Source organism: Battus philenor, unplaced genomic scaffold, assembly GCF_028537555.1.
Source record: "Battus philenor isolate CCGP_79_NKW_IND1 unplaced genomic scaffold, ilBatPhil1.0.hap1 SCAF_13, whole genome shotgun sequence".
NCBI classification, from domain to species: domain Eukaryota; kingdom Metazoa; phylum Arthropoda; class Insecta; order Lepidoptera; family Papilionidae; genus Battus; species Battus philenor.
The window spans coordinates 10,565,010-10,592,057 of NW_027181675.1; the positions used below are offsets into that span (position 1 = coordinate 10,565,010).

Below are 27,048 nucleotides of genomic sequence, written 5' to 3' on the forward strand. Positions count from 1 at the left end.
ACAGAAAAAATATTTACAAAATAATAAGTTGTCTTCCATGTAGTAAATAAGATACAACATAAAGAATTAAACATTTTGAGAAACATTATTCAAATAAATATATCTAAAAGTAAAGGTTTTATAATTGTATGTACGTCGTTTTCACCTAAGTGTACTCTTACTGTCTTTAGATGAGTTACTTCCAAGAAGCTATGCTTTATTGAGCTTACTGATTACATCTTATAGAAATGTGTATTTTATCTTAATTTTATATCATATTTATACGTAGCAAATATTGTTTTATAATATGATTGTACTACGTTGTCCGTTAGAACGGATTATAAAATAATTAAACAAACAGAATAAACCGATTAAAAAGAAACCGACAACCTCAGCAATGGACAGGACACGAAGTGCACTGAACGGATAGCCGCTAAGTAACGTTTTACAGTGGAGATTACGGAACCGCAAGAGCAACATAGGTCATTCTCCTAAGTTGGGCAGAAACCTTAATAAAGACGCTTTCAACCAGTCCTATTGGAAATCTATGGCGTAGACCTGTGTCCAGCATTAGGTGTCACATCGTTGAAATGATGATGATTTTCAAAATATACTTAAGCATTTAACTATTGATTTTGAGTTTCATAAATAAAAATTGTTGCAGATACAAAGAATATTTTAATTAACATCGGCATACGAGGAAATCTTTGACCAAAAAAATGTGCTATTTATGTAACTGTTTAGCATGGAGCATGGACGTTATGCAACGGTAAGTCTCTTAATTAACCTGTAGTTTCTCCATGTTTTATAGTCGATCTCTCTTAGGCTTTTAAATTGTATTTGTTTCAATATAAGTTTCGTAGTAAGTAGACCGGAACAGTAATGTTTACATATTTGCAAGTCTCACTATTTTCCGGCGTGAAATGTGCCATAACTTGAGACGTTTTACCTTGTCCCATGATGACAAACGCGGAAAGAATTCTGCGTATTTTATACAGTTTCCGATAGCCAGGTACATACCCCGAAATACTATTTGATTTAAGCTACATCTCATAAGATGTATTGTATAAATTTATGTTAACTTAATTAAAAGATGTGTTATTGTTGTATTTCTTGTTATTTTTTCTCCACAACTATAACACTATACAAAGCTCTGCTTTTTGCTCTGCTTAGAATCTAAAATAAAATTTATTAAAAAAATTAATAGATAATAAATGGACGATTAACGTATTTTATTTTACCTTTATCTTTGAAGTATGTGACATGTTCTCCTCATTAAATATTGTTGTATTGGACACAAAAATGAAATTCCATTGAGATGTAATATCTAAGTTATTCAAAAGGAGGACACTAAAACCTTTGCTACCATTATTTTTATAGAACCAGTACATAATTTCCTAGGTGGAAAGTCGTTTATATTATTCATCGCTAAAATTTTTTAGTTAGTTTCCGGATAACTATAAAATATTTTGTCGATTATCAGATAAAAAATACATAAATAACATATCTGAAATTAAAAGTTTAATATATCGTTACCAACTAAAATCATCATAATCATCATAATCATTTCAAGCATAAAATATCCTTGCTGGACATAGACCTCTCCATTAGTTTTACAAGATCTCTTTTAAGCAATCTTATTGAAAATCTTAAGGTGAGGCGTATGTTACGAGCTTAACTCTCTCCATGACTCGTTAAGCTGCAACTAAAGACACAAACAGCAATCCATTTAAATCCAAATATTTAGTGTTTAATAGTAGAAATCATCTATATAGGTTGATAGATGATTGCTACTATTAAACACTAAATTTTGTACAAGTAGTAATCTGTAATATAAATGACGCTTTTCTAACGTAATTTACTTACAATTTTGTTTTAAGTTTAGTATTTATCGACCGATGATCATAACCTTGAACAACTATATATTTACATCTATGGTGAGAAATTGTTCTATATGATAATGTTATAAATTAACAATGCGACAGAGCGATCACCTTCTGCATCACAAGTATCCTGATGTTCATCATATGCTTGGGTTTCTCCATCTGCATCATCGCCGGCATTGCGTATGGATACAATTACTCGCTGGCCGAGTTCATAACATTTACACGTTAGTATTATTAATTAAATATGTTATGTAGTGATCATAAGTTTACAAAACTTTCTCTTTTAAGTGTTTACAGTGGATTACAATAAACAACTAGTCTAATAATAACAGCTGATTAAGCCATGATTCAGCTCTTTCGAACATTCCTGATTTGTAATGATTATCTGTTGTCGAGAACGATAAAACAAAACAAGTACCGTATCAATATATTATATATATATTTCTATAGATAAGTTTCGGCAGCTTCTCGATCCAGAGAAATAAGTAATATAAAAATCCGAGCCGATGCTTTCAAGGTAGCTGTTTAGCTTCATTACTGCAGAAAGGTCTACAATAAGCACCTTCAGCATTGAGCTATCCAAACTCAGTGACGCTGTAAATGCTATCGAGCTAACAGCACAAAATAATAGGATATATAATTACTGTATGATAAATAAATTCACTATATGAAGTTTAATAATAAAGGTAGAGATAAATAAATAATGGAAAAGTTATTAAAATTGTAGACTATGGATTCGAACCTGGTGAAGCACATCCTTTATATAAATTATCTTACGATCGGCTTATTTTACGATTTTATAAAGATTGTACTCGTAAATATATCTAAAAGGTATGTGTGTATCAATCAATCAGCTCCGGAACCGTATAACTTACGGCATACCATTGAAGTGTATCGTATATAAACATGAAGTCGCTTTTTGTACTGACACAAGTTTCCTAGTATCAAAATATAAGCAATGAAACAGTAAGCCTAAACAGCACTTCTCGGTTTTCTGATTTAGAAACTTTTTTTAAAAGATACATGTTTAGTAGATCTGCTTTTAATTATTAGATAACAACGTAAACAAAGGGAAATATGGATAATAATTTGTCTTCTGCGGCTATGAAGAATTTATCATATAATCGTAAATGAGGAGACCTCAGCAAATGAACTTTCATGTTATAATTTATACTATTTATTTTACTCTTTATAGGGTCTGATGTGTCTGTATACATGCGTCGTGGACAGTGGAACGACCGTAAAGATTTGGCAGAGTTTGGTCCATTAAGCAGACGAGTTAGCGATGAAGATGATTGTAAGTAATATTTAAGTTCAAGTTAATATTTAACTTAAGTGACATAGTCAACTTCAATGACCTTTTATTACAAAATTTAATATTAAAACAGATTGTGACGAACATCTTCTCAAAATTCTAAAGAACATAATGTTGTTTAATCTCTCGAAGTAAATAATTTCATGATAAGACTTCATTGTTATTTTTCACAGCATTTTCAAACATTAGCACCGATTACCAAGATACTATGGTCTCCGCTGGTGATAAAAAACCACTTTCTGAGACGTTGGTGAAATCGCAGGATACCAGGAAATACGCAGAAAGACTATCTAAGTTTTCAAATACGTTAACTTCGAAACGATTTAATGAAGAAGATTTAGATGTACCAGAGGTTAGATCGTTAAAAAAATTAACTCACTGGTAGAATATGTTTACGAGCATGAAATTTCTACACGTTTTGTTTTGTTGACAAAACTATTAATTGTATTGAGATTAAATTTAGCCTTTCTTCCAATGATTGTACTTTAGACTATTAGATAAAAGTCAAAGTGTTTAGCTATATTAATGATATATCCGCTTAAATTTGAACAGAGCCAATTAAATTTTTTCAGGGTTCGGTTAGCTATTACAGGTTCACGACACCGCCTGTCCATCACATTTCAATTAATCCCAATCCAGCAATTCAAACAACAGTAGTGCAAAGTGGCAGTTCTGCAATAGTCATGAGGAAATTTCCACCATTGAAAGATATTTCCTCTGATATCGCGAAGAAAGATCCGGATGAATATTTCTATAGAGTTAATGATTTGGATGAAAGAGATAAAATAAAATCAAAAATGAAAATCAACAGAGGTGAATCTTCAGAAGAAATATCCGATGATAATGAAAAGCTACATGAAGTTTCGACGAGGTATTTATCTTTAGAATTAACTTCAGCTGTAAAACTTAAATTCACATTTCTTAAGTAGCGTTGGTTTCCCGCCTTATAACATAAGACATGAACATAGGGCCACACACATTATTATAACTATGTGTTTTTTTTCCTTTCTGTTAATAAGTACAAACTTTGTTTATCTATCTGTTTAAGGAAAAGCAGTGTCTTAATAGAAATATGTATATATTGTGTACTTAAAAGGAAACTATAAACACGGTTTCATTATGTGTAATTATTGGATGATTTCTTTTGTACACCGTTTCGTCTGAAACCTTAAATCTTTTTCTTAAACCAAATGTGTTCTAAAAATATTGTATCCTTTTATTTATGATAAGTGCTGAGAATGGTGGAAATAAAAAAGCCATCAAGCATATTCATGAAGTTCACAATCAATACTTATTTGCCTAATGGTAACGTAAAGAAATCAGCTGCTTTCTCTTAAAAGAAAGTATTTATAAGTTATATAAGTAAAGATATCTTCCTATTTATATACGGTAAAGATGTAAGCGACATTCTACGATTATAAAACCTTCATTTAGATCCAAATCGTTTCATATTTTCTATTAACAAATAAAAAGTCTCTATTTTATTCAATGTCAACATATCTTCCATTATTAACAGCTTTCTGTTTTTTTTGCTGATAGTCACTCTATCCCGATGCGACACTTTGAAGGAGGCGTGCCGGATGTGGATGAAGAAAATATGGCTTATAAACCAGTTTAAAATAAGAATTATATTTAAACCATTAAAAACATACACACCGCTCTAGATAATAATTTGATTTTTATTATTACTTTTAGTTATTATATATTATAATTGGGATTTTTTCTTACTACGAGCAGCAAAATTTGGTTCATAAATTAATAAATAAAATGAAAATCTAACAAAAATATTGCCGCACCAAAAAGGTGTAAGCTTTACATAAAACATTTCATGAAACAAAAAACACCTTATTTCATAAAAAATTATTATGATGTACAATAAAAACATGCACGTGAATACTAGGTTAGTAAGTAATATCTTATCCTATTTAAACAAACGCAAGTTGGGAGATGTTTTCTTTCCCGTGCGCAACATTAGACGAAACCATTTCTGCTCTTTAATTAGCTCTTAATAAAAAAAGGTTAATTGAAGAGTTGAACTCTTCAAAGCAAACAGTTTCGTATGTCACAAGAAATCTATTGTTAGCCTCGTAAAAGGAATTGTCAATTTTGAAGGATAAGAAAAATGTTCTAAATTTATTAACAGTAAAAACTTTTGTGTTTTCTTGATAATAAATTTAACTGCTTTACCAGATTTTAGACGATAGAGCTTTGAAAATATTTAGCTTACAGCACTTTAACCAATCATCAACGCTCTTCCGCCAGTTCCAGCAGAAGCCGTTACATCATTTATTTTATCAAAAATTAATTGGCTGCCAACCTCATGCCATTTCTGTAGATGCTCCGTGTAATTAATCTGTACGACATAGAGGATATATTATTTAATATTTTGCACCTTTACCTTAGTGATAAGCAATTTTCATATTCTTAAATATGCAACTGTATTCAAAAACTTTTATTTTCTTTATCAATCTAAAATATTGTTTTAATAAAAACGACCGTTATGCTAATTTTATAATTGTGTAAATTATTCTCGACATATTAAATGAAGAATGCTCTAAATGATTGACTGATTTTTGTTCACCTGATGCTAAAATTATGTACGCTACCATATAGGCCTTCTCTGTAGGTTTCCAGAATTCTGCTTAAGCATTCATATTAAGGACACAACGACCTTCTAGGTCGACAGAAGATGCTGGATCCAGACTTTCTACCGGTCCTATGCAAAATTTATGGGAAAGGCGTGTGTCCAGCGGAGAACTCGTTATCAGTTTATAATAATAATAGATCTGTACCTGTAGGTAAAAAAAAACTTTAATTTTTTCTATTTTAATTTGTGGTATTTATTGTTATATCAATAAAAATCGAAATTTTTTTAATGAATAGTTTATTGCTAATTCGTGTATTTTATACTTCATTTTCAGACACGTATATCGGCATCTCTGTATACCTTCTTTTTAAAACTTTTTTATTTACATTCTTTTTTACTTTTCTGTGATGACTATTTACTTTTCTTCCTCTATGGCGTTTATTATGGCGCTTTTTACTTTTTCTGCCTCGTTTCTTGTTTTTCGTCTTACGGCTTCTCCTGATATTCTCCGATACAATTTTTGTTGGAGCGCCATCATCATCGCCTGAAACAGCGCTTTCTGAAGCTGCCATTGCTTTCAATTCTTTTTTTATATTATCTTCACCGGATATTAAACTTGTTTGTGAAATATCTTTATCTTCAGTGCTATAAAGTTTTTGCTTATTGTCAAGTTTCTGTGGCGTCACATTTTGTATTTTTTGTTTTTTCACGTGAATATGAATTTTCATCTTTTTATTACCTTTAGAATTTGAATCAGAATCTCCTTCATTTGAAAATGGGCCGTTTTCATTTTTAACTGAATTGTTAAAGCCTGAATTTTCTTCAATATGTTCTGTTTTTTTACCGTCCATTTCCTCGGATTTTATGTGTTTACCAGAATTAGTTGCTTTCAACAATATTTTTTTAAAACTTTTCGGTATTTGATTTATGACATATCCACTTATAATTGACTCTGCTGTAATTCTTTCCTTCAGATCTTTGAGATTTCTAATTGAAAAATCTGTGTGCCTTAAAATATAAAAATATTATTTATGTATTGGAGTAATAAATAGATACTTCAGTAATTTCTCATGCTTATGATCTCTAATACTTTTTATGATAACAATAGAAACAAGAATGCCCGTTATTTCAATGAACGAAATAAGCGTCACTAATATTTATTAATTGTAGGATTAAATCTGTTGCCTTCCTATTTAAATATGCATGATTATTAGGCAAAGCTAACAAATATATCTAATTCTAACTACGCTACATCAACTCCTCGTTTTCATCTACCATATTGAACACAACTTATAAGTTGCCTTATATGTGAATCCGTAAATAACAATCTATTTCCCTATTTAAGAAGAACAGACCTTAGGATAAACAAATATTGCAATATTCTTGTATTAAGGTAATCGAATTTTATGAATAACAATACTTGATCGTGTAATTACACTATATTTACCTCCAAAAAATATTATTGTCAATATTAAACGTAGCCGGTGAGCTATATTCTGAGTTCATCTCCAAGTTTACACTCACGTCTTGCAGCTCCATATAAAACATGACTGCATTTGTAACGTTATTGTTTTCAGTTGTTAATTGGCCATGGACCTAAAAAAAACAATATTTTATTTAGCACGTAAGCAATATCTTTCGTCGAAAATATTAATATTTCATAAACAGATTTAATTTTAACAACTCTATATAATTACATCGAAAATCGGATCACTGAGTTAAAGACAACGTTCTGTGAGCGTGAATCCAGCAGATCTTTGCTGTAAGACTTACTCTTCTGTCCGATGCGCCAAATCAAGAGCCAGAATTATAAATGCTCTGTTGCTCGTGTTAGTCACACCCGAAATCAATTTTTATTTTTTTTAACGGCCACTGTTTTTGGGGGCCTATCGTACACCTTTAGCTCATTGTGGGAAAGAGATACATTTTTAATACATTTTTTACGTGTAACAATTTTTTCTCTCTCTTGTCTTCACATAATCGTTCATTCACTCTGCTAACATATGTCACTTAATCTAACATTCTCATTCATTTTAAATTTCCTTCTTAGGATCGCCTTTCTTCCTCACCTCAATTATCACAGTCTAGGTGTATCCGTAACAATGCACTACAGTCTATTCTTAGAGTTTAAATTATTTATTTGTATTCCAGGTGTATATTAATCACAGTTTTCTTTGGTTGTTGTTTCATACTTTTCAATATTTTTATTGTATTACGTTATTCTGTTACTTTAATTTATATAGCGAACATACCTTTAATGTATTATATCGGAGAGTTTCTGCTATGCCAACGTTTTGCAGTTTGTAAGGGCCACCGATGTAAGGTGAATAAATTGAATCGAAACCATCTACCACAACATCAGTCAATGCGACCAATGATTCATTAATCTCACCTGCCACCTACAGATTAACAAACCAAAATTTTAACCAACTTTATATTATTAGGTTGTAACAGTATTATTATTTAATAGAAACGTATTTTATTTGTGCTTACGTTCACTGTCCACTGTATTTTCATCGGAGGCAGGTCCTGAGACGCTTTATTGCCAACAACCGTTTCCTTGTTATTTTTTCTGATAAATTCATTGATATATTTCCGAGACTTCTCGAAGATTTTCTCCTGTTTGTAACTAAGCATATGAAACAAATATTATTTTAAGAAATAACGTGTCAAAAAAAATCTGTTGCACCGTATCTTGAATGCCAAATAGACCAATATTAAGGTAGCAGTTTGTATTTAAATAAGTTTAGGCATTATACGAAAATGCAAGTTGAAGTAGCAGTGGCAATATATATGGCGTACAGTACTGATGTCCGCAGTTGCCTTAAGGTTCTTGAGTAGAGACATTAAACTGACAAGTGCAGTGTAGGACGCCCACTTACAAGGTAGATATCGTCAAACCTTATTAAGGTCGTCAGTATATGTTTGATCCAGACCGCTTCCATCTGGTTCTATTGTACATCTATAGGGGAGGCCTATGTCTAGCTGCGGCCATTCTACGAGTAAAATTATGGTGATGATAAAAATGTTTTGTGGTTAAAACTGATATATGATTTTAAGGTACATTACTGCTACTTACCGATATTTAGCCAAATCATTGAATATGGAGGTGTTAACATAAGTAAACATGGCCGACTGCATTTTAGTCATCAACTCCGATCGTATTGGCTTACTTATAAGATTTTCAAGCGAATTTCCTATTAAGTGAAATTACTTTATAATTACAGTCACGATTAACTTATTAGAGATATTTATTTTTTAGTCATGTGCTCTGAAACGGTGTGAACTAAAGCTTTCTTAATTAAAACCAACGTATTGTTTTCAAATGAAAGATGAACATAAAACCCTAAACAGATCTTAAATTTATATATAAAGTTTTAATAGACTTACATTACGTACATACTTGACGTAAATTAAATACATAATATTTATAACGTTAGCTATGCCTTACTTTGCTCGTTAGAGAAATATGGTGCTATAACTGGAGGCGACCCTAAACCCGCTGCTGAAATCTGAAAAGAAATTTGTTTTGGTTAAATAAATAGTGAGATGCCTTACGTTGTCTTGTCTTGCTCCTTTCGTGATCCTTACGTGATCATGACTTGCGATAGTGGGTCAAAGGTGCGTATAAATTAAAACATCACCAATGCTCACAAATTCTGACGGAAAATATTCTATGGTAACATTCGCATCTTTGGGCCAAAGTCTAAAACATATGTGCTATTCATCAATATGTACTACGCAAAGGCACTCTCTCCGTGTAATCTTATGTCCCAATTATGGGAACATTACCAGGCGTAAGAAAACTATGCTACTCTTACACGCACCAGTTGGGATTACAATCAGTGCTTGTACTAGCAGCAATAGAATACAAAGATAATTTTGTACATGAATTATTCATATCTCTCATAAAGCTTTATAAAATAGATTGCAAAGCAATAATATTACCTCCACATTAAATTTGCAGTCCCTAACTCTGAACGTGTCGTGTCCTAGAACAACCGATTGTCCGCTCAAAGTTGAAATTGCAAAACCACGCAAAATGCAACCTTCTGCTATTATTCTGAAAATATGCCAAGCAATACAATTTCTTTTATATTAGCGCACACATTTATAATTATTTTATGTTGTAATATTGTATAAATGTTTGTTGTTTATGTTGTGTATGTATGTATAAAATATAATAGGTTGAAACATTTTGTTCTTGTTAAAGAATTTGAATTTGGAATAAAATTAATTCTATTAATAACGCGGTTTCTCTTTTGACACCGCGAAGGCGTTTCCATACCATTTTTACCAGATTATTAATATTTTTTACTAGTTTTATAATCTTTATGTATCACACATTATATTACAATGGCATTTAGAAGTCGTCTTGTATTTTCTTAGCCTAGAGGATTAGATTATGCATCGGTAGTTGTTGATACAAATTTTGATTTCACTTATTATACCCCGAGCCATAACAGAAAATTTGTAATTTTAGGCAAGCCGCAATTAAATACTTATTTAAAAATTGTGCATAAAGGTATTTAAATACAGAAAATATTTTTTGAAAGACTTTTAAAAAGTTAATGATTACTTTTTAATATCACTACAAGAACATTTTTGTGTACATTCAATGAAAATTAAAAAAATCATTTATATATGTACTTCTCTTGAAAATTTGATGAATAATTTGTAATGACTGTTCGGTGTTTGAATTTCATGATATATTTTTATTTAAAAAAAAAGGAGAAATCAGGTACACTTATTAAAAGACCACAAACAATCCTTCAAAGAGACGCACATGGCTCCGTAGACATAGATTGAGCCTCCAGATCTTCCCCTGTATACATAATACTTACGCTGCATGGCCTTCATTTTGAACCTGCTGAAGAATGAATGGAGAATTTTTGTACGGATCCTGAACAGATCCCGTGAACAAAACTTCGGTACTGTTTCTCATCAGAGAGTATTCAGTTTCTACAATCATCTTGGTCAGTTCCGCGTCTAATATAAGCACATTATGTGCTAAATGAAAAGTTACGTCGGGCGCTTTCAAATGTGGCAGTTCTTTTAAATACATGTCTTTGAAAATTCTGTAAATAAATTCAAGGTATATGATGTAACATTTATAATATCAGCGCTAGTATTTGAAGTCATTTATTTTCAATTCTTCTAAATGTACTTCTGAAACGATTCGAAAGCAATTTCCAAAATGTCATCATATACTTCATTAAATCGGCCAAATTTCCTTGACCTCACCTATAGCACGCTGTGTGTAAGTTTTATAATATTCTTAATCATTTAAAAAGATGACTAAATTGATTCATCACCATCATCATCATCGTAAAATGTCCACTGCTGTATATAGATCTCCTCCAAAAAGTTCCAATAGGACCAGTTTAAGCCGGCCTGCATCCATTCAATTATCATTAGTGTTTTACCTTTCTGAACAAAAATTCTTTATCTACTTCTTTTTTACAATACTTAAGTAACTACTTCAACATAAGTTTTTGTTTCAGGACGCGGAGTCGTAGAGTTATATAGCAATTTGTATTTGATTTAAAACGATTTGTATTTTAAAGTTATTTCTTGTAATATATAAGGGCCATTTAAGTGGATATTTTAAGAGAACTTTCAGAAGAAACTAAATTCAGTGTATTGTCTTGTAATAAATAGGTCATACTTATATAGCAATAGACTACTTACACATGAACAATGTTATCAGTCACATAAAAACCGTTAGAAAGAATTAAATCGTTCTCAGTTTTCCTTGCGATAGTATTCAATCCTTTTTTGCCGAAACTTTCTTTCAACGCCTGGAAACAGTGATATACGTTGAAGTTATTTAATTATACCAATAGGCCATGAAGTAAACTAAAAAATACAAGATTCAGAAAAGCATTTGCATCAACGTTATTATTTCAGCTGTAAGACTACCATTTCTGGACATTTTTCTCCGCCTTCCCCTGGCACCGGTTGAAGGGGGCATCTAGTCTTCCGATGACGTTATCAAGGTCGTATGTCGTTGTCGTCGTTGTCGTTGTTGGTATAAAAATTAAGTGCTTGTATTTGTATCTTCCTTATTTGTTTATTTAGCCTTAAAAAGTCGTATTTTCCTGTTGGTATTTACAACTTTACAAGATTTAAATTGGCAGAGTAGTAAAGGCACTTAACCTTTAGTTCATTCACATTAAGAATGTTAGACAGACAATGTTATGACAGATAATGATTAATTATTATATATTTATATATTCTTAACGCAAACGAACTGAAGACCACTTTGCAAGTTAGTAAGCTTAGCTTTTTCGATCGCCTGGACTAGGGAAGTTATAAGAATTTTCTCTATTTCAGATTTGTTAATTGCCAGAGCTTCTTCGTTCTCTTCTGTTCTCTTCACTAGTATATAGCAATGTTTGGTGATTAGATTATTTTTGATAAACAAATCACACATTTGTGAAATCTAATTTAGAAAGTCGTTGTGTCCAGAATGTCAATAATTTATTTTTAAAAGCGTATTTACTTACAATCTTTAATGCATTTTCGTATGACCTTCTGTAGATTGCCCATTGTTTATGAAAGGCGCTCACGGTTTCTAAAATTTGTTAAAAATGTTTAAACACATTTCCTTATCATATAACTTAATTATAAATCCCTATGGAATAAATAGTAATGACAACAGAAAATCATCGTTAATATATGTATGTTGAAATACCTTCGTCTTAATTACTACATATTGTTCTCATGTTGGTAACTGTATTATTCCTTCTTAATGACAGATGAAGAAGGAATAATACGTTAGTAAGACTTTCAGGAGTCAGAGCACCTGCGGTAAATCGCCCCGCGGTGATGTCATATGTATCTGGCGTTGTGGCGTTTTTTTACTATCTATTTCTACGCCGTTTAAAATCAAACCACTGCTTGAAGACGTCACTACATATAAATACACGCCTTGTGCGTCTATCAAGAAGCAAACCGACTTATAATTGTAATGCTTTTTCTGTACCGATTATAGTTCTAAAATATATTGTGTAAATTCTTTTCACATGATAAATAATAATAGTCGTCATAGTTTCTATAAATATTTTTAATACAATACTGCTACATAAGTGTTATATGCTGTGTTCATTCGTAAGCAGTAATAAGACATATATATATATATATATATATATATATATATATATATATATATATATATATATATATATAAGTGGATGCGTGCGTGGGTGTGATGTGTGTATGAGTACACTTCATGTTACTTTGTATGTATAAAAATTATTCTCAAATACTCATTACAGTAGTTCTGTTTGTTCATAGTCCAAAGATCTAAGCCTCTGTTTTACAGGTTAGTTTTGTTTCCCGGAAACTTAATGAAATTATGTTGATCTTTTTACTTTTTTTGTTAAATAAAATTTTGACACTATAGTTTTTTCGCTTGGCAATTGCTATACGAAGTCTAAGAAATAGAGTTTTATAATGATTCATTTAAGTCTTTGATGATTGCTATTAGATGAAGTTATCTTATGTTACATCTAGCTGGTTGAGCCAACCATTGCGCGAATATGTACATCGAAACCTCTGGAGAAATAACGTTCAGTATTCTTTAAGATTACAGTGTTTCATCACTGTTTATTTTGAATAATGAAGGAATTTTTAGAACAGTTGTTTCTCACAAAGGGAATTGAAAGAAAAATTTCAAAATGCAACATTAAAAATTTGATACGGTTATTAATATAAGAACAATTTTAGTATAGCATTTTTATATTATAATATTTCGAGCAGTTATTGCGTAGCAGTAAAGGTCTAACATTTGTGATAGTAGGTCGCAAGCTCGATTCTCGAAATACAATCTTAGACAATTTGCCACTGCTCATAAACAAGTCCCAGAGGATGGGCAGCAGCGTCCTCTACGTATCATAATAACACGCTGCGATCGCAAACCAGCCTCCAAGCGGGGCGATTATTGTATATTCCTCCACCGATAACTTTGGTGAAGTCCTGGGTTTTGCAGTGGGCGTCTATGGGCTGAAAAGAGGAGGACTAATTATAGAATATAGTTGTCTTATCGACAGCACGTTTTGTAAGAAGGAGGGTTAGTTGGATATCTGAAGGGGCAGAACTTGTTTTTTATAATAAGCGCTGTCCTCTTTCTGAACGTATCATGTCTTACTTAAAGAAGCTACCCCATTCCCCAACAGAGTACCTGATTACGGATTCGGCTAATGTAAAATACATTGATATGAATATATAATACAGGAAATTTTAAACTCTGGGACATGTCTCATGTTTTTAAAGACCTAAACAAGTTTTTGAATAATAATACATATGTTGATGATGGTAACGGAAAAAGGAGTTCTTGGAGTTCTTCATTGCTATTATATTTCGAGTTTGCAAAGTATCTAACGCTATATTGGCTATTGTTTTAATCCTGGCAAACGGTAACACTTTCATAACGTATTACTAAGTAACACAAAAATTGTATTTAATTGTTTATTTTCTTATGTTTATAGCTATGAAAGCAATTGTAATTTAATATGTAAAATTATTCATATAAATATATAACACTATGTGTTACTCAGAATAACCATTCTGCCAGCGTCCGTTAAAAATTCATACAGCGATGGCCTGATTTTTTATCTTGTCAAGCCATTTACTGAGAATTACAGTACTTCCTACTAAAACTGATAGATGTCTCTCAACGTATTATGAGTTGACATTTGTGGGACTGTTAAACTAAAATAAGCATAGTTTATTTTTTCCAATTTTGTAAGTATTATACATTTATAAAATACTTAAATTTAGTAAACTAGAAACCTTGATCTTCATATGTTTTTATGATATATAAGGACTTTTTTATATTTCATTGCAACACTTACCGCTATTATAATAATCTCTTATTACAGAATTAATGTCGCAGTTAATTACATTATTTTCTAAAACCACTACAAGAACTAGGATTAAAAAGTAATTCATATTCTCGCGATCCCAAGTTTCAATGACATTGAAGCGAATTCTCATTAAAATGATGCCGTAAAGTTTTACGCCAGAAAGTCGGTTCAGTTATTCAATTAAAAGATAACAGAAGTATTTTTACGATTTTAACCCTGCTATAGTGGTTTCCGAAGAAGTTTTTAATTACTAAAGTCAAAATGATAACCTTCTAGTTACTTTTATTGGCAATGAGTCTTGCTTCCTGCGAAGAAAAATGTTTAATACGACTGGTTTAAAAGCTTTACCGTCTTTTTATTAACACAAACGTCTTATCAATAATATATGTCACATAAAGATATGTACACAACTTTGTCACATGTTATTACTATATACCATTTTATCCATATCAATATTAAATTATTTGTAACATTATTATAATCAAACATATATGTGAGGTCGATTACAACTGCAATATATTTTTTTAATTTAAAAAAAAACATTAATACATAGACGAATTTAACACGGCTATACTGAGTTTATTGAAATTGCATGATCATCATTTCAGCGGTAGGATGTTCGCTGCCGTACATAGGCCTCTCATTAGATTTACAACAAATTAAACTCCGTGTATTGTCATGTAATAAATAGCTCATATTTGTTTAACAATAAACTTCTTACACATGAACAATGTTATTAGTTACATAAAAACCGTTCGAAAGCATTAAAGATTTCTTAGTTTTCCTTGCAATAGTCTTCAATCCTTTTTTGCCGAAACTTTCTTACAGTGTCTGGAAATAGTAATATACCAGGTATACCAATGAATTTAAAAAAAGAGGATATCCAGTAAAGCTGTCAGTCGCAGCTCGCCCACTGTTGGACACTGGTCTTCCCTAGGTACTTGCAATAGAATTACTATGAAGCGGCCGCATCAAGCGTTTTCCGATAACCTTAACAAAATGGAATGCCATACAAATTTTTATTATCGTTCCTATTTCGTCGCTTTAAGAATTTTTTTATATTTGTCACTTTTATTCAAATTTTAACGATTTATCTTTGCTCTTATAATAACCCTCAGTTTCGGCAATAACTACATTTGTAAAAGTTTTTTGAGCCATTTATTAGACACGTTGATCTAAGGAGTTCGTAATAATTTGTAGTGTGTAAATAAGGTTCACTTTAAAAATATGTTTTCAAACGTGTATTTAAAATTGCACTACGTTTCTTAAAAAAATAAATAATATTAATTTATTACAGTCTGTTATAGTTACGGGAGGTTTTATTGATAAAAAAATTCTGGAATGGAACCACAGACCATCAATCGTCACATAAAACCTGTCAACAACCATAACCCGAAACAACCAAGGTCGTCTTTCCACACGGATCGACAAGGCGGAAAAGCGACCTTGTTTGGTATCTATGTTTTCAGAAATTTATGGGACAGTCCTATGTCTAGCAGTGACAACCTGAGGCTTCAATGATGATTATAATTCATTAAGTTTTTAATAATATCTTTGACGTAATTCATTTGATCAACATTGCAATTTATTGCTGCCTTAAACATATAAGCCATAAGTTCAAAAAATATTATTGCGTAAATAAAACATGAGACCTAACATTGTTTAACTGAAAGGAAATAAGAAGACGTAAAATTAATTAAAAATAGTTTCATGTTGATAAATCTTTTTATATAAGGTAATAAAAAATCAATTTATATTTCGCTTCGTAAGAAAATTTTGCTTCAGTATTAAATCAGAGGAAATGATTTACAACAAAGAATTGATTTTAACTGCAGCTTTTTTTATATTTATATTCCCGCATGCATATAGCAATTTGAATAACATACGTAGCAACAAAAACGGTATGATCGCAATATCATTATTATGATTTTATATGTAAGCAAGATTTTAAATTTAGAGAATTAATTCACACTTAACTAAATTTTTCTCTTAAAGTTCTTATGTTCTGCATTTACTTATATTATATGTTTCGATATTTTGTAAATTAAACTGAGCTATAAAAAGTACCATAATTAGTTATTTTAAATTTCCAGTAATGACAAAACGTTTAACATCCGAACAATCTTTTATAAAAGGGGTTTACCTTTTTAAATTAAATATTTTTTTTCTACAGTACAAGTAGTTTCACGTTCTGCACGAAGAGGTGTAAAAATACACATAAATCAATACAATTCAAATAAACAACAATCAGAAGACGACGACGATGATCCAATAGAATTTTTAAATTCGCAAAAAATCCAAGAGAATCTAACTGAACAACAAAATAATTCTGAACCTGATCATATCATTCGTAAAGAAGATATAATAAGAGATCCAGGGAAAAGAAAAGAAAAAGGACTTCCTCCATTGATATCACAAGCTGCGTTAAAAGAAGAAAATTCTAGAAAAAATTGCTGGATTGATGTAAATGCAAAAAATCATTTCGAGACAATGGATGAATTAGATGGTATGTAAATAGTCACATAATGGTTAAGAAACTGACAGTAACTCATAGACAACTCTAATTTATGGTTCAATTTTACAGATCGTTATGCAAATGTTAGAAAGAAATACCAAGAAGTGGCAGAAAAGGACAATTTCGACGGAGAAATGTTAGCGGTAAGTGAAAATTACTTTACTCTACTACTACTCTAAAACAAATTTACTCATATTTTTTTTGAATCTTACTACTTATTCCGATCAATCTCTTTTCTTGTGAGAAACAGAACAAAAGGACATCAGTTCAAAAATAACTTTTCTAAAAAAACATTAAATATATACATATCATTACTTCTTCAAACGTTATTTGGAGTTTTTTTAACATAATTGTTTGTTTAGATGATGCTTAAGACTAGAGGAGCAGCAGTGCGAGCCGTCCACGATGCTGCTGGAGAACCAAGCTTCATACCAGCTGGTATAGACCTTGGCGGATATAGCATGATGAGATTAGAAGATTCTTTTCTGTAACTAAACTTTTTATACTACTTAATTTAATCATCATCGTCATTTCAGCCGTAGGAATTTGACTACTGGACATAAGCCTCCCGTATAGGTTAATAAGATCGTTTGTAAGCGGCCTACGTTTATCTTTTTTCGAGGACTTTAATAAGGTCATCTGTTCGCCTCATGTGTGAACGTCCCACGCTGCGCTTGTCGGACCGTGGTCTCTACTCCTGACCCTCAAGGTCCCAGAACCCTATTCAGCGCGATATGTGGCCTGCCCAGAGTCACTTCAACTTGCCAATCCGTTAGGGTATATCAATTACTTTCATTCTACATTTCTGATTCAATTTCGCAGAGATATCTTGAGCACAGCTCTCTTTTTGTTATTCGTTGAGCGACTGTGTGCTTGCCAATGAAACCCAAAGTGAAAAACCATGTTCCAGTGCCGTAAATTATGACAGGTATACAACCTTCGTCTTTAGACACCCTAGGATATGGGAGGAGATATTTCGTAGTTTCAGTCGTATATAATTTTAATATTAAATCTATAACATTAGGCCACACTTTTAGTTAAATAAAACCAAATTAAACATTACAATGTTGATGGATGCAATGACAGCTATAAAATGTTCGTTAGACAGAATACATTCAGGGGCTCACACAGAATAGAGCTACTTGCTCTTTAATTAACATATTTAATAATGTTATTATAATCCTATAGGTTTTATCAAAACTACTTTTCTTTAATTATTATTTTTAATGTAAAATAATCTTTATTGGTACATTACATAGAGCAATTTATTACATACATTCTTGAACTGCCGATATTCTGGTACGCAAATATAATAGTTATTATTTTATTTAAATCTAAACTATTAAAATTTTATTGAATAACCTGATAATAATTACGTAAAATTCTTTTTCAAATAAATACTTAAATTAGCTTCCTACATTTGGCTTGCAAGCAAAATATACATTTAAAAACTTTGAAATTATTTTTTACACTTATTAAATATACATTCCTAACTGCATAAAAATAAGTTAACTAAATGATCTTTCTCATAATAATAATTATAGTCATTGTTCAGCTTTGAATGTTAGGGAATTTGGAAGAATTAATAGAATTCCGCAGAAGGAGTACATTACCGCGAGAATACTTCCGAACCATTACGACACTTCAGTGTAGTATTGGCCCAATATAACGACAACATACAATATTCATAATAACATTAACCCAGTTTTTTATTGCATATCAAGCGAAATTCCTTGGCAGGCTCGTAATCTCTACATGACGTAGATGCGGACAGCCTTGGGATACAACATTTGGACAGGATTATTACCAAGCCACACGTCCCGTGGACCATAACAGATTACACGCAGGAACATACTGATTTCCCGGCATAGAAATGTCTTAACTCATTTTGTTTCGTACTCGAATATTCCTTATTATCATACTAACAAAAATGTTTAACGGAAAAGTTTGGTGTCTTGTCTAAATTGTTAACTTAGATGTTTAACTAGAAATTATCAATACAGTAGGTCCTTTAACTGTAATAGAAAGGCATTTTTTTTATTTGTTTAATACTCGTAATTTTCCTCGTGGCAATTGTTCGGGGAGGTCTTAGAGTCTATCGGATGAAATGACAACGATGATAATGTTCATATCATTCATCAACGTAATATTAGAAAGACATAAAGTTATAATACGAGTTACATAAAATAGAGCAATGGGTAGTCTTATTACTCGAGTCTAAGAGTCAAGTCGATTTTCTTACAGACAAACATTAAGAAGAAAAGGTAGTCAATGTGTACATTATATGATATAGTTAAATTTATGTAGTTCCTTTTTGTCCGTATATTCCATACATTCATGATAAATGTTCAAATAAACAAAATTATTTTGTAATACAATTTTTACAAATTTCACATTCACGGTATGATTAGGTAAATAGCAAATGTAACTGCCTATAACACAATCGTGCAAGGCCATAGTTTTGTTTGTATTTATTTGTTTCTTTTTTATTATAATACAGAAAATAGATTCTAAATATACGAAATTTGAATTTTTGATTAAAAATTTCTATTATTTTCTTCAAAATAGTTCCCAGCGTTTTTGAAAGAGTGAAATCGTTTTGTAACCCTTGGACTCGTTGCCTAGATGGCGAGTATAAAAAGCAGTGCCTATGACAGCTTCGGCCTTCAGATTCTGGAGAATAGACTAGAGAGCGGCATGCACCACAGGTCTTTTTGGAAATATTTAGGAGGAGGCCTATGTCCAACAAAATAATCCTACGGCTTTAATTATTACAATGATTGAGAGCTTTATCTGTAATGTTTATTCAGGTTTTTCCATCGAATGAAATTGAGAAACAACACGCATTTTCGTGTTAACCATTTGCACACTGACTTAGCCAACATGGTCCTTCTGGCAAAACTCTCCCTCAACGACCTACACATTCTAGGCGCTTACGAACGGACAACCACCGGCAGCAACCCGTCCGTACTTTTCTACACTCCCACTTACGGAGAAGCTGAGTAAGTGTTTATCTTCTTCAATCATTTTAACCACAATAATAACATACTCATTGCCTAAATTAACCGTTCTTAGTCGCACTCAGACAAATCAAGACTCTCTAGATAGTAACAAATCAAAACCAATCTCTGAACTATATTATAAATGCAGAGTTATACAATTTTAACGTTTACTTTTGATTTAATTAGAATGTTTACTGGTAAAGATGCGAAGTATCTAATAAACTAACTAATCTACCTTACTGATAGACGAGACTCTCCACAAAGAAGAAAGTTTTTATTTTAATTAAAATTAAAAGGATAAAGTTTTTTAATTATCATTAAATAATAAAAATAGAGCGTTGCACTTGTCCCTTATAGTTTCATCTTATTCAAAGCCTAGCTATTTCGATATATGACAGACGGTGTTAAAGGAAGTGATTTAGAACTAGTCGACTAACGAATATTATCAGATACAAGCAATCTCTACCGACTTTATATTGCTGAAAGTTGTTGGCTTTTCGTAAAAAAAAGTAAGATGTAATAAGAGAGTTCACTTAATTTATTGATTAAATGTGATCTAAATATATTAATTTTCTGACCTTTAGCTGATAAACGACAAAATAAATTTCCAGCCTCTTTTTTATCGGACTTTCACTACTGCCAAGATGGCATTTGTAGATTCTGCGAGTTAAAGGTGGTAGAGCTATTTCTTATAAGGTAGAGAAGTTCAAAGGAAGACCCTCTGCTCTGGACGCTTCATACTTTTTTAACTATTTTAACGGATGGGGAATTTACAGCGCGGGAACTTTTTTAATGAGATCTGTCGACAAAAGATTAATAAAAGATAAATGATCATGACAAATCGGTAAAGTTGTTTTCAAGAAATACGGTTACATTTATGAATAAACATAATTAAAAGATCATGAAGAATTTATACGTCCTTTTATACCCTTTTTAACTTCTATAACTATCTGTTGTCAATGAAGCAGATGAAAACGCAGTTTGAAGTAAAATAGGAATAAATCTGTTAGAGACAAACATCTATGCCTGATACTTATAGCCGGATTTACGGTTATCCGGCTTGAAGGACTATTTTATTAACTTCCTTTATAGACGGGAAAACTCGGCAAATGGTTTCGCATATAGACAGAATCAAATTTATTACGGTTGTTTTGGTCGATGTAATAGGCGATGAAATGAAAGTATAATGAAAAGTAAAGTGTCATAGTATCCAGAAGTACTGCCAAATTTAATATGATACGCTTTTTCTCTTATTTTTAAGCGTGTGTAAAGAACAAAAAATGCTTTTCTAACTTACTCATCAAAATTTTTCCTAAAGTATACTAAAGTTTACAGCTGCTTTAATTATTAAAATTAATAAAAAAATCATTATTTCTTAAAACGAATTTACGTAAAATCAGGCGTTAGGAATAATACAAAGATTATACTTTACCTTTCTTCATTTCAATATCCAAGTACCGTCCTACAATCTGTTTGAAAGAACGCCTTAAACAAGTAAAATGATCAATTAAAACGATTGAGTACAGTTTTACTTAGAATTTCATAAGCCTGATCGGAGATGCATTGAGCGAGATGAGAGATTTTTAAGTTTACCTCACATATCAATTAAAGGAAATACTTTTTAACGCTGTTTACTTCGATAACAATTGAAATTAGTACATATTTAAATTTTTATGTTAACTTTTGAATATTTTTAAAAGAATGGATAAAATACATGAAAATAAAAGTAAAAAAAATATTTTCCTCAATATATTCTAATAGACATACATACATTTACGAAGCCAAAATGTTAACTTTAACTATAAGTTTTATATAAAGCGATGCTATTTAGAATCGCGCTATTAATACGCTACGAACATGTTTTTTTTTTAAATATTATGTTCACGTAGTAAAGTCAATTTTCTGCCACCAACATTTTTTTCGTACTGTTAAAATAGTTTATAAAATATTTTTATTATTATTACTATAAAATTGACAATGAGCTATGAGTAAATTTAAAAGCATTACACGCATTAGCAATTTATCTGTGACAATAAATGGGGAAGGACGGAGGATATGAAAGAGCTTTTTGGCGCATTTTGATAACATAGATTTTGATAATTTTTTGTCAGGTTTTTACTAAAAAACGTCCAATACAACATGGAAGGAAGATACCGTCTCTTACGTAACAAACTTACAATTGAACTGATCGTTTCTGATATAGTAACAAGCGATATAATGATGACGGTAAGATTTGTTAATTTATTTCATAATTATGTAACAATTTGATAATGTTAACATCATTTTCAGTATAAAAATTATACTAAACCCATAACTTTACAACGAAAAGACATTGGTAAGTATTACAAATTAATTAAATGTATGTATATACGACAGCAGTTTTATGTAATGAAATGTATTTTGAACGCAGAAGAATTTTTGGATAGATTAAAAACAGACTTAGACAAATGGTTAAAAGATTACTTCAATGATTATCTTATGTACTTCGGCTTGGAAGGAAAAAAAGCATTCGACGAATTGTTGTAAGTACATTATATTTTTCTTACAGTTAGTATTGGCAAAGTCAACAAAATTGTTTTTTTTTGGTGACGGATGGCTACTGCTGTCCAGCTGGAAATGACAGGTTCCGAAGGTTTGAATGGTCAGGACGTAGATGGCGTTTTGCCTATACCTCGTTTTTGGTCGCAAATTTCGAGGGTGCACTTTGAGTGATCTATTAAATAAAACAAAAAATAAGTCCTAATTACTTTATTTAAACATGTTAGCAGTTATAAAAATAAAATAGCAAATAATTATAAAATTAGTAAAATTACTAATTGCATGTGACATCCCGTAATTATTAATACTGAAAAATGTACCTTGCTCTTTTAAGAAAATCGATGGTGAATTTTATTAGGACGTCCTGGTATCTTAAGTATCGCTCTTAATAGAGAGTTAGGACTTTAAATCGATAGTTTTTCTCATGCTGATAAGACTATATGTTACTCGTCTAGTTTCATAATATAGTCTGGTAGACACCGCCTCGAGCGATAAGACCGCCTCTTGTACCTCTATATAAATTGTTTTATTTTTTAGTTATTATTTATGGTTTACAATAAAGTGTAAATAAACAGATATCGTCAAGCGACAACTGAGATTGGAGTCGCTCGACGAATGGAACAGGAGGTATATGGAAGGAACGACGGCTTCAGTAACGAGAACATTTTTCCCAGACGCTATTTCAGCCTACCGCGTGCTCCGCAGTATCGAGGTGGACGCGGTTTCGACCCAGCTCTCCACGGGGCACGGGGGGTTCTCTGAGTACCTCCACAGGCTCAAGCTCAAGGAGGACCCCTCGTGCTTCTGTGAACCGGGCGTGGACCAGACCGTGATCCACCTTGTGGCCCAGTGTCCCGAATTCCGGGGACTCCGGCTCGAATTCGAGTGCCGGTCTGACGTAAAAATCAGGGAGGAAACCATAGCCTCCCTGATATGCGACGAAAAAACTAAAAAAGAGTTCATTCACCTCTATAAAAAAATTATAGGAAAAGCAATAGATAAAAATAAAGACTAAAAGAGTAAAAAATTGTAAACAAATAACACAAAGATAAAATAAAAGCAAAATAAAGCAATGTGATATAGAATAAAAATAGAATATAAGTAAAAAATGTGATATAGAATATAAGAAAATGTAAAAGTAATGAGGAATGAATGAAAGGCGATACAGAGAGAAAGAGATAGATAGTGGAATTGTGGAAAGAAAGAAATGAACGACAGATAATATGAAGTATGAAAGAAGAGAAAGAAAATAAAATAAAAAAAAGTATGTGAAAAAAAAATGTAAACAAAAAGTCCTTGTCCCACACCAGATAGGGGGTACGAGAGGCTCCCAATAACGGGAGCCAAAAAAAAAAACTACGTCGTCTCTAGGCTTCATAAAATTAGTGATCCTGTTGTACCTACAAGTACCTTTGTACGTTAATACAATACACTCTCGTGTCCCTCTGAATTATCATGTAATGAATTTTAAAAGTTCTTGTTTATATATAATTATTTTTATAACGTAAGGGATTTTTAAGTAATAATTAAGCTTGTTTGAGATTCTTTCTCACGGCCGGTGAAACCAAAATGCTCTTAGTGACGACCATGAGCCAGGAGACGCGGTGTAGGTAGACCCTTCACTAAGTGGACTGACTACATAGTCAGACAGTGCTTTATGACAATCTTTGGGGGATGCATATGGATCAGATGGGAGATCGCCCTACTTTAGTAATCTTATAAGAGATAGATATAACGTCTATCAATTAACATGATGGTCATCATCATATGAGAGCAGAAAACATTTAACGCCCGCAACGAAAATAGAAACATCTAAACTACACAAAACAAGGTAAGGCAGCATTAGTCGACTAGCAATTAAAGTTTATGTCATGATGCCTACTTTTTCAGACAATACGACAAAGAAAAGACTGTGTTATTGAACGAGCATGCTGATCAAGTAATAGAGAATATTAAAAAAAGACTGAACGAATTGAAATACACTTCTGTTCAGGTTCCTAAATTTACAATTATGGCTGTCAACGGCATGGTAAGTGACTCTACAGTACTATTTTATAATTTTTGTTATTTTATTACAATCGTATACAGGTGGATTGGTTATGGGTGCGAAAGCTTTAAATGGATGAATGTACAAAATTTCGGATCTCTATGTACTAAAATTAATTAACTATTGTATATTGTATGTTCCTATTATATTATATAAGCCTACAATTAGGACCAACGACCTCGTTATGGTGGTCGGACGGTGCTGAAAGCAAGTTAAACGGTCCTTTTAGAAATCTTTGGGAGAGGACTATGTCCAGCATGGAGACGTTCATCCTACGGCTGAAATTTTGATGATGATAATGATAACCGTGAATATGTCTGTAATGTTGATTCCAACTAGCCTTGATAAAAATTTAAGGACGATATCCAATTCTCAGCCGAGGATGTTCTTGCCCTAAAATGATGTATGTTATGTTATTTACTTGTCTAAGTAACTCCCTTAAAATTAAATATGAAGTAGCTAATAACATATCGACAGATGTTGAAAAGAAAGAAAGTTTTATAATTTTTAGTATTAAAATTCTTTTGCAGCAATTGAAACTTACTAACGGTGCATTAAGAGGTTTAGACACCATCCACAGACGATCTTTAGCAACAAGCAAAAAAGAAGAAAAGTTACGTAAACTGGATACTATAGTTGGTTTTAGCAATTTAAAGGTATGTCTACAATAATTATGACTATATTTGACACAGTTAAACTAAAATAACTAAGCAATTGTTTAATATTAGGCAACGTACCAATACGAAGCCGTATTTAACACGGGAATGCCACCAATAAATGGAATTTTAGTCGTAACAGCTGATGAATTAGTAACACACATGGGGATGACCATGTCGGAAAATTCTGAAACTTTAGACGTACTCTTTGATTCTATACATCAAATAAGGTAAGGATTAAACATTGCAATCTCACCTAAAATCACTACGCATATATTTTTTATTATGTACACAATCTTAAAAATAAGATAAAACGTGTAATATATTTCCGTATTCAACCACAGCTGAAATAACACTTTACCACAATTTTCTCCCAAAACTTTCTAAAAGTAAAAACTTCTCAAAATCTCTAACAAGAATTTGGTAAGACCCTTATTATTTTGTATTAACTTTCATGGAGAAGGAAGACTTCAAATTCTTCAGGAATTTAGCTCCAAAATCAAAAACCTGCATCCATCAAGTTCACCGTAACATCGAGCGCATACCTAACAAACAAATTCACGCACACCACACCGGACCCATGTTCATCGACTTGAGTAAAACCTTCGCCAAAGTCTTGCATACATTTAGAAAAGGACAAATTGTGTGTAGAAGCTCAATACAATATTCCTAGACATACAGAACTTTATGAATATTTTTGAAACTGTTATGTTACTATATATATCTAAGTCATATTTAAAAATTAGGTGTAGTCAAAAATTTTGCTCGTTTTTTTGTAAATGATTTTATTTAACGTTCTATTTTCTTTTGTTTATTTCCATACATTTAAAATTTTATATTTATTGTCATATTTATTGGTATGCAATCAATTATGTAGGTCGATGAGTTATTATCGAATAAAGTAATAACCTGTCGTTAACCACACCAATAAGATAAGAGGCACTTTTAAACCGACCAATTTCGAGATAAAAGATGGTACAAGACAAACAACATATATAATTAATAATAATATAAAAATAAAATGTTATTTTTATAGACCAGAGTCTCTTACGCTAGAAGGGCCTGCAAATAGGGCAATCGGAAATTTTAAGAATCTACTGGAAAGACTGGTTTTCACATTCATTACAAATTCAATTATTCACAATGTAAGAATGCTACAATCAATCACTAAATGCGGTAAGAAAACATGTTACATAAATAACGTTTTTTTTACATTTGTCTAAATAATTAATTTTCTTACAAATGCAATAATTTCTAGAACCACTTTTAAGTGCTAACGTCAACACCGAAGAAAAATATTTATCACAAGAAAATGAATCTTTACAAAATAATGAAAAGGCAAATAGCTTAAATAACGAAAGAGAAAATTTAAACAATACAGTAACAGAACAGATATATAATGAAGAATCTAATAATATTGGGAATAGTAATAAAATTGTTACCACTACAGTTAATCCTATTGTAGACAAATTATTTAATCCGACAGATATAAACCTTTTTTATGTTGATTTTTTTAATAAAGCTGACACAAACAACGATCCAATATCGGAAAAAAAAATTATGAATAATATAAACACCAAAGATGTTGAAACTAGTTCATTTGATGATGTGAGCTTTCCAAATGAAGAAAATAAATATAAAAACCAAATATTA

At 31.4% G+C, this 27,048-nt stretch overlaps 3 protein-coding genes and 1 long non-coding RNA gene across 4 annotated transcripts; 3 read left to right on the forward strand and 1 right to left on the reverse strand.

Annotated features, from left to right (window-relative positions):
- The first annotated feature begins 698 nt into the window (after positions 1-698).
- On the forward strand, positions 699-4,798 carry LOC137933487 (uncharacterized). The gene is made up of 6 exons (XM_068777446.1): positions 699-748; positions 1,965-2,089; positions 3,061-3,162; positions 3,354-3,532; positions 3,753-4,051; positions 4,720-4,798. Exons 1-6 carry the CDS (start codon positions 699-701, stop codon positions 4,796-4,798), a joined length of 834 nt encoding a protein of 277 aa, XP_068633547.1.
- Positions 4,799-6,084: 1,286 nt separating this feature from the next.
- LOC137933488 (uncharacterized) lies at positions 6,085-14,337 on the reverse strand. The gene is made up of 11 exons (XM_068777447.1): positions 14,325-14,337; positions 12,277-12,344; positions 11,459-11,568; positions 10,612-10,845; positions 9,716-9,830; positions 9,219-9,279; positions 8,847-8,964; positions 8,261-8,396; positions 8,020-8,166; positions 7,215-7,363; positions 6,085-6,775 (listed from the first exon to the last, which is right to left on the reverse strand). The coding sequence occupies exons 1-11, from the start codon at positions 14,335-14,337 to the stop codon at positions 6,085-6,087; spliced, it is 1,842 nt and encodes a 613-aa protein (XP_068633548.1).
- Positions 14,338-17,007: 2,670 nt separating this feature from the next.
- Positions 17,008-17,536, forward strand: LOC137933185 (uncharacterized). The gene is made up of 3 exons (XR_011109122.1): positions 17,008-17,143; positions 17,222-17,295; positions 17,515-17,536. It is a non-coding gene; the product is annotated as an uncharacterized lncRNA (long non-coding RNA).
- An 8-nt stretch (positions 17,537-17,544) lies between these two features.
- Positions 17,545-26,887, forward strand: LOC137933489 (uncharacterized; the record flags this gene model as incomplete). Its single annotated transcript, XM_068777448.1, has 11 exons — positions 17,545-17,639; positions 19,963-20,154; positions 22,266-22,389; positions 22,444-22,489; positions 22,565-22,676; positions 24,583-24,721; positions 25,270-25,395; positions 25,468-25,625; positions 26,432-26,571; positions 26,654-26,775; positions 26,882-26,887. Coding segments are annotated over 11 exons (1,260 nt in total), but the record flags the coding sequence as incomplete, so codon positions are not given.
- Positions 26,888-27,048: the final 161 nt, after the last annotated feature.

Coding starts and splice junctions, on each gene's coding strand:
- LOC137933487 (XM_068777446.1), top strand. CDS start 699: ATGTGCTATTTATGTAACTGTTTAGCATGGAGCATGGACGTTATGCAA. Junction 749..1,964: donor AGCATGGACGTTATGCAACG/GTAAGTCTCTTA, acceptor ACAATGCGACAG/AGCGATCACCTTCTGCATCA. Junction 4,052..4,719: donor CTACATGAAGTTTCGACGAG/GTATTTATCTTT, acceptor TTTTGCTGATAG/TCACTCTATCCCGATGCGAC.
- LOC137933488 (XM_068777447.1), bottom strand. Junction 8,397..8,846: donor AATGATTTGGCTAAATATCG/GTAAGTAGCAGT, acceptor TCATATGCTTAG/TTACAAACAGGAGAAAATCT. Junction 6,776..7,214: donor GACAATAATATTTTTTGGAG/GTAAATATAGTG, acceptor TTATATTTTAAG/GCACACAGATTTTTCAATTA.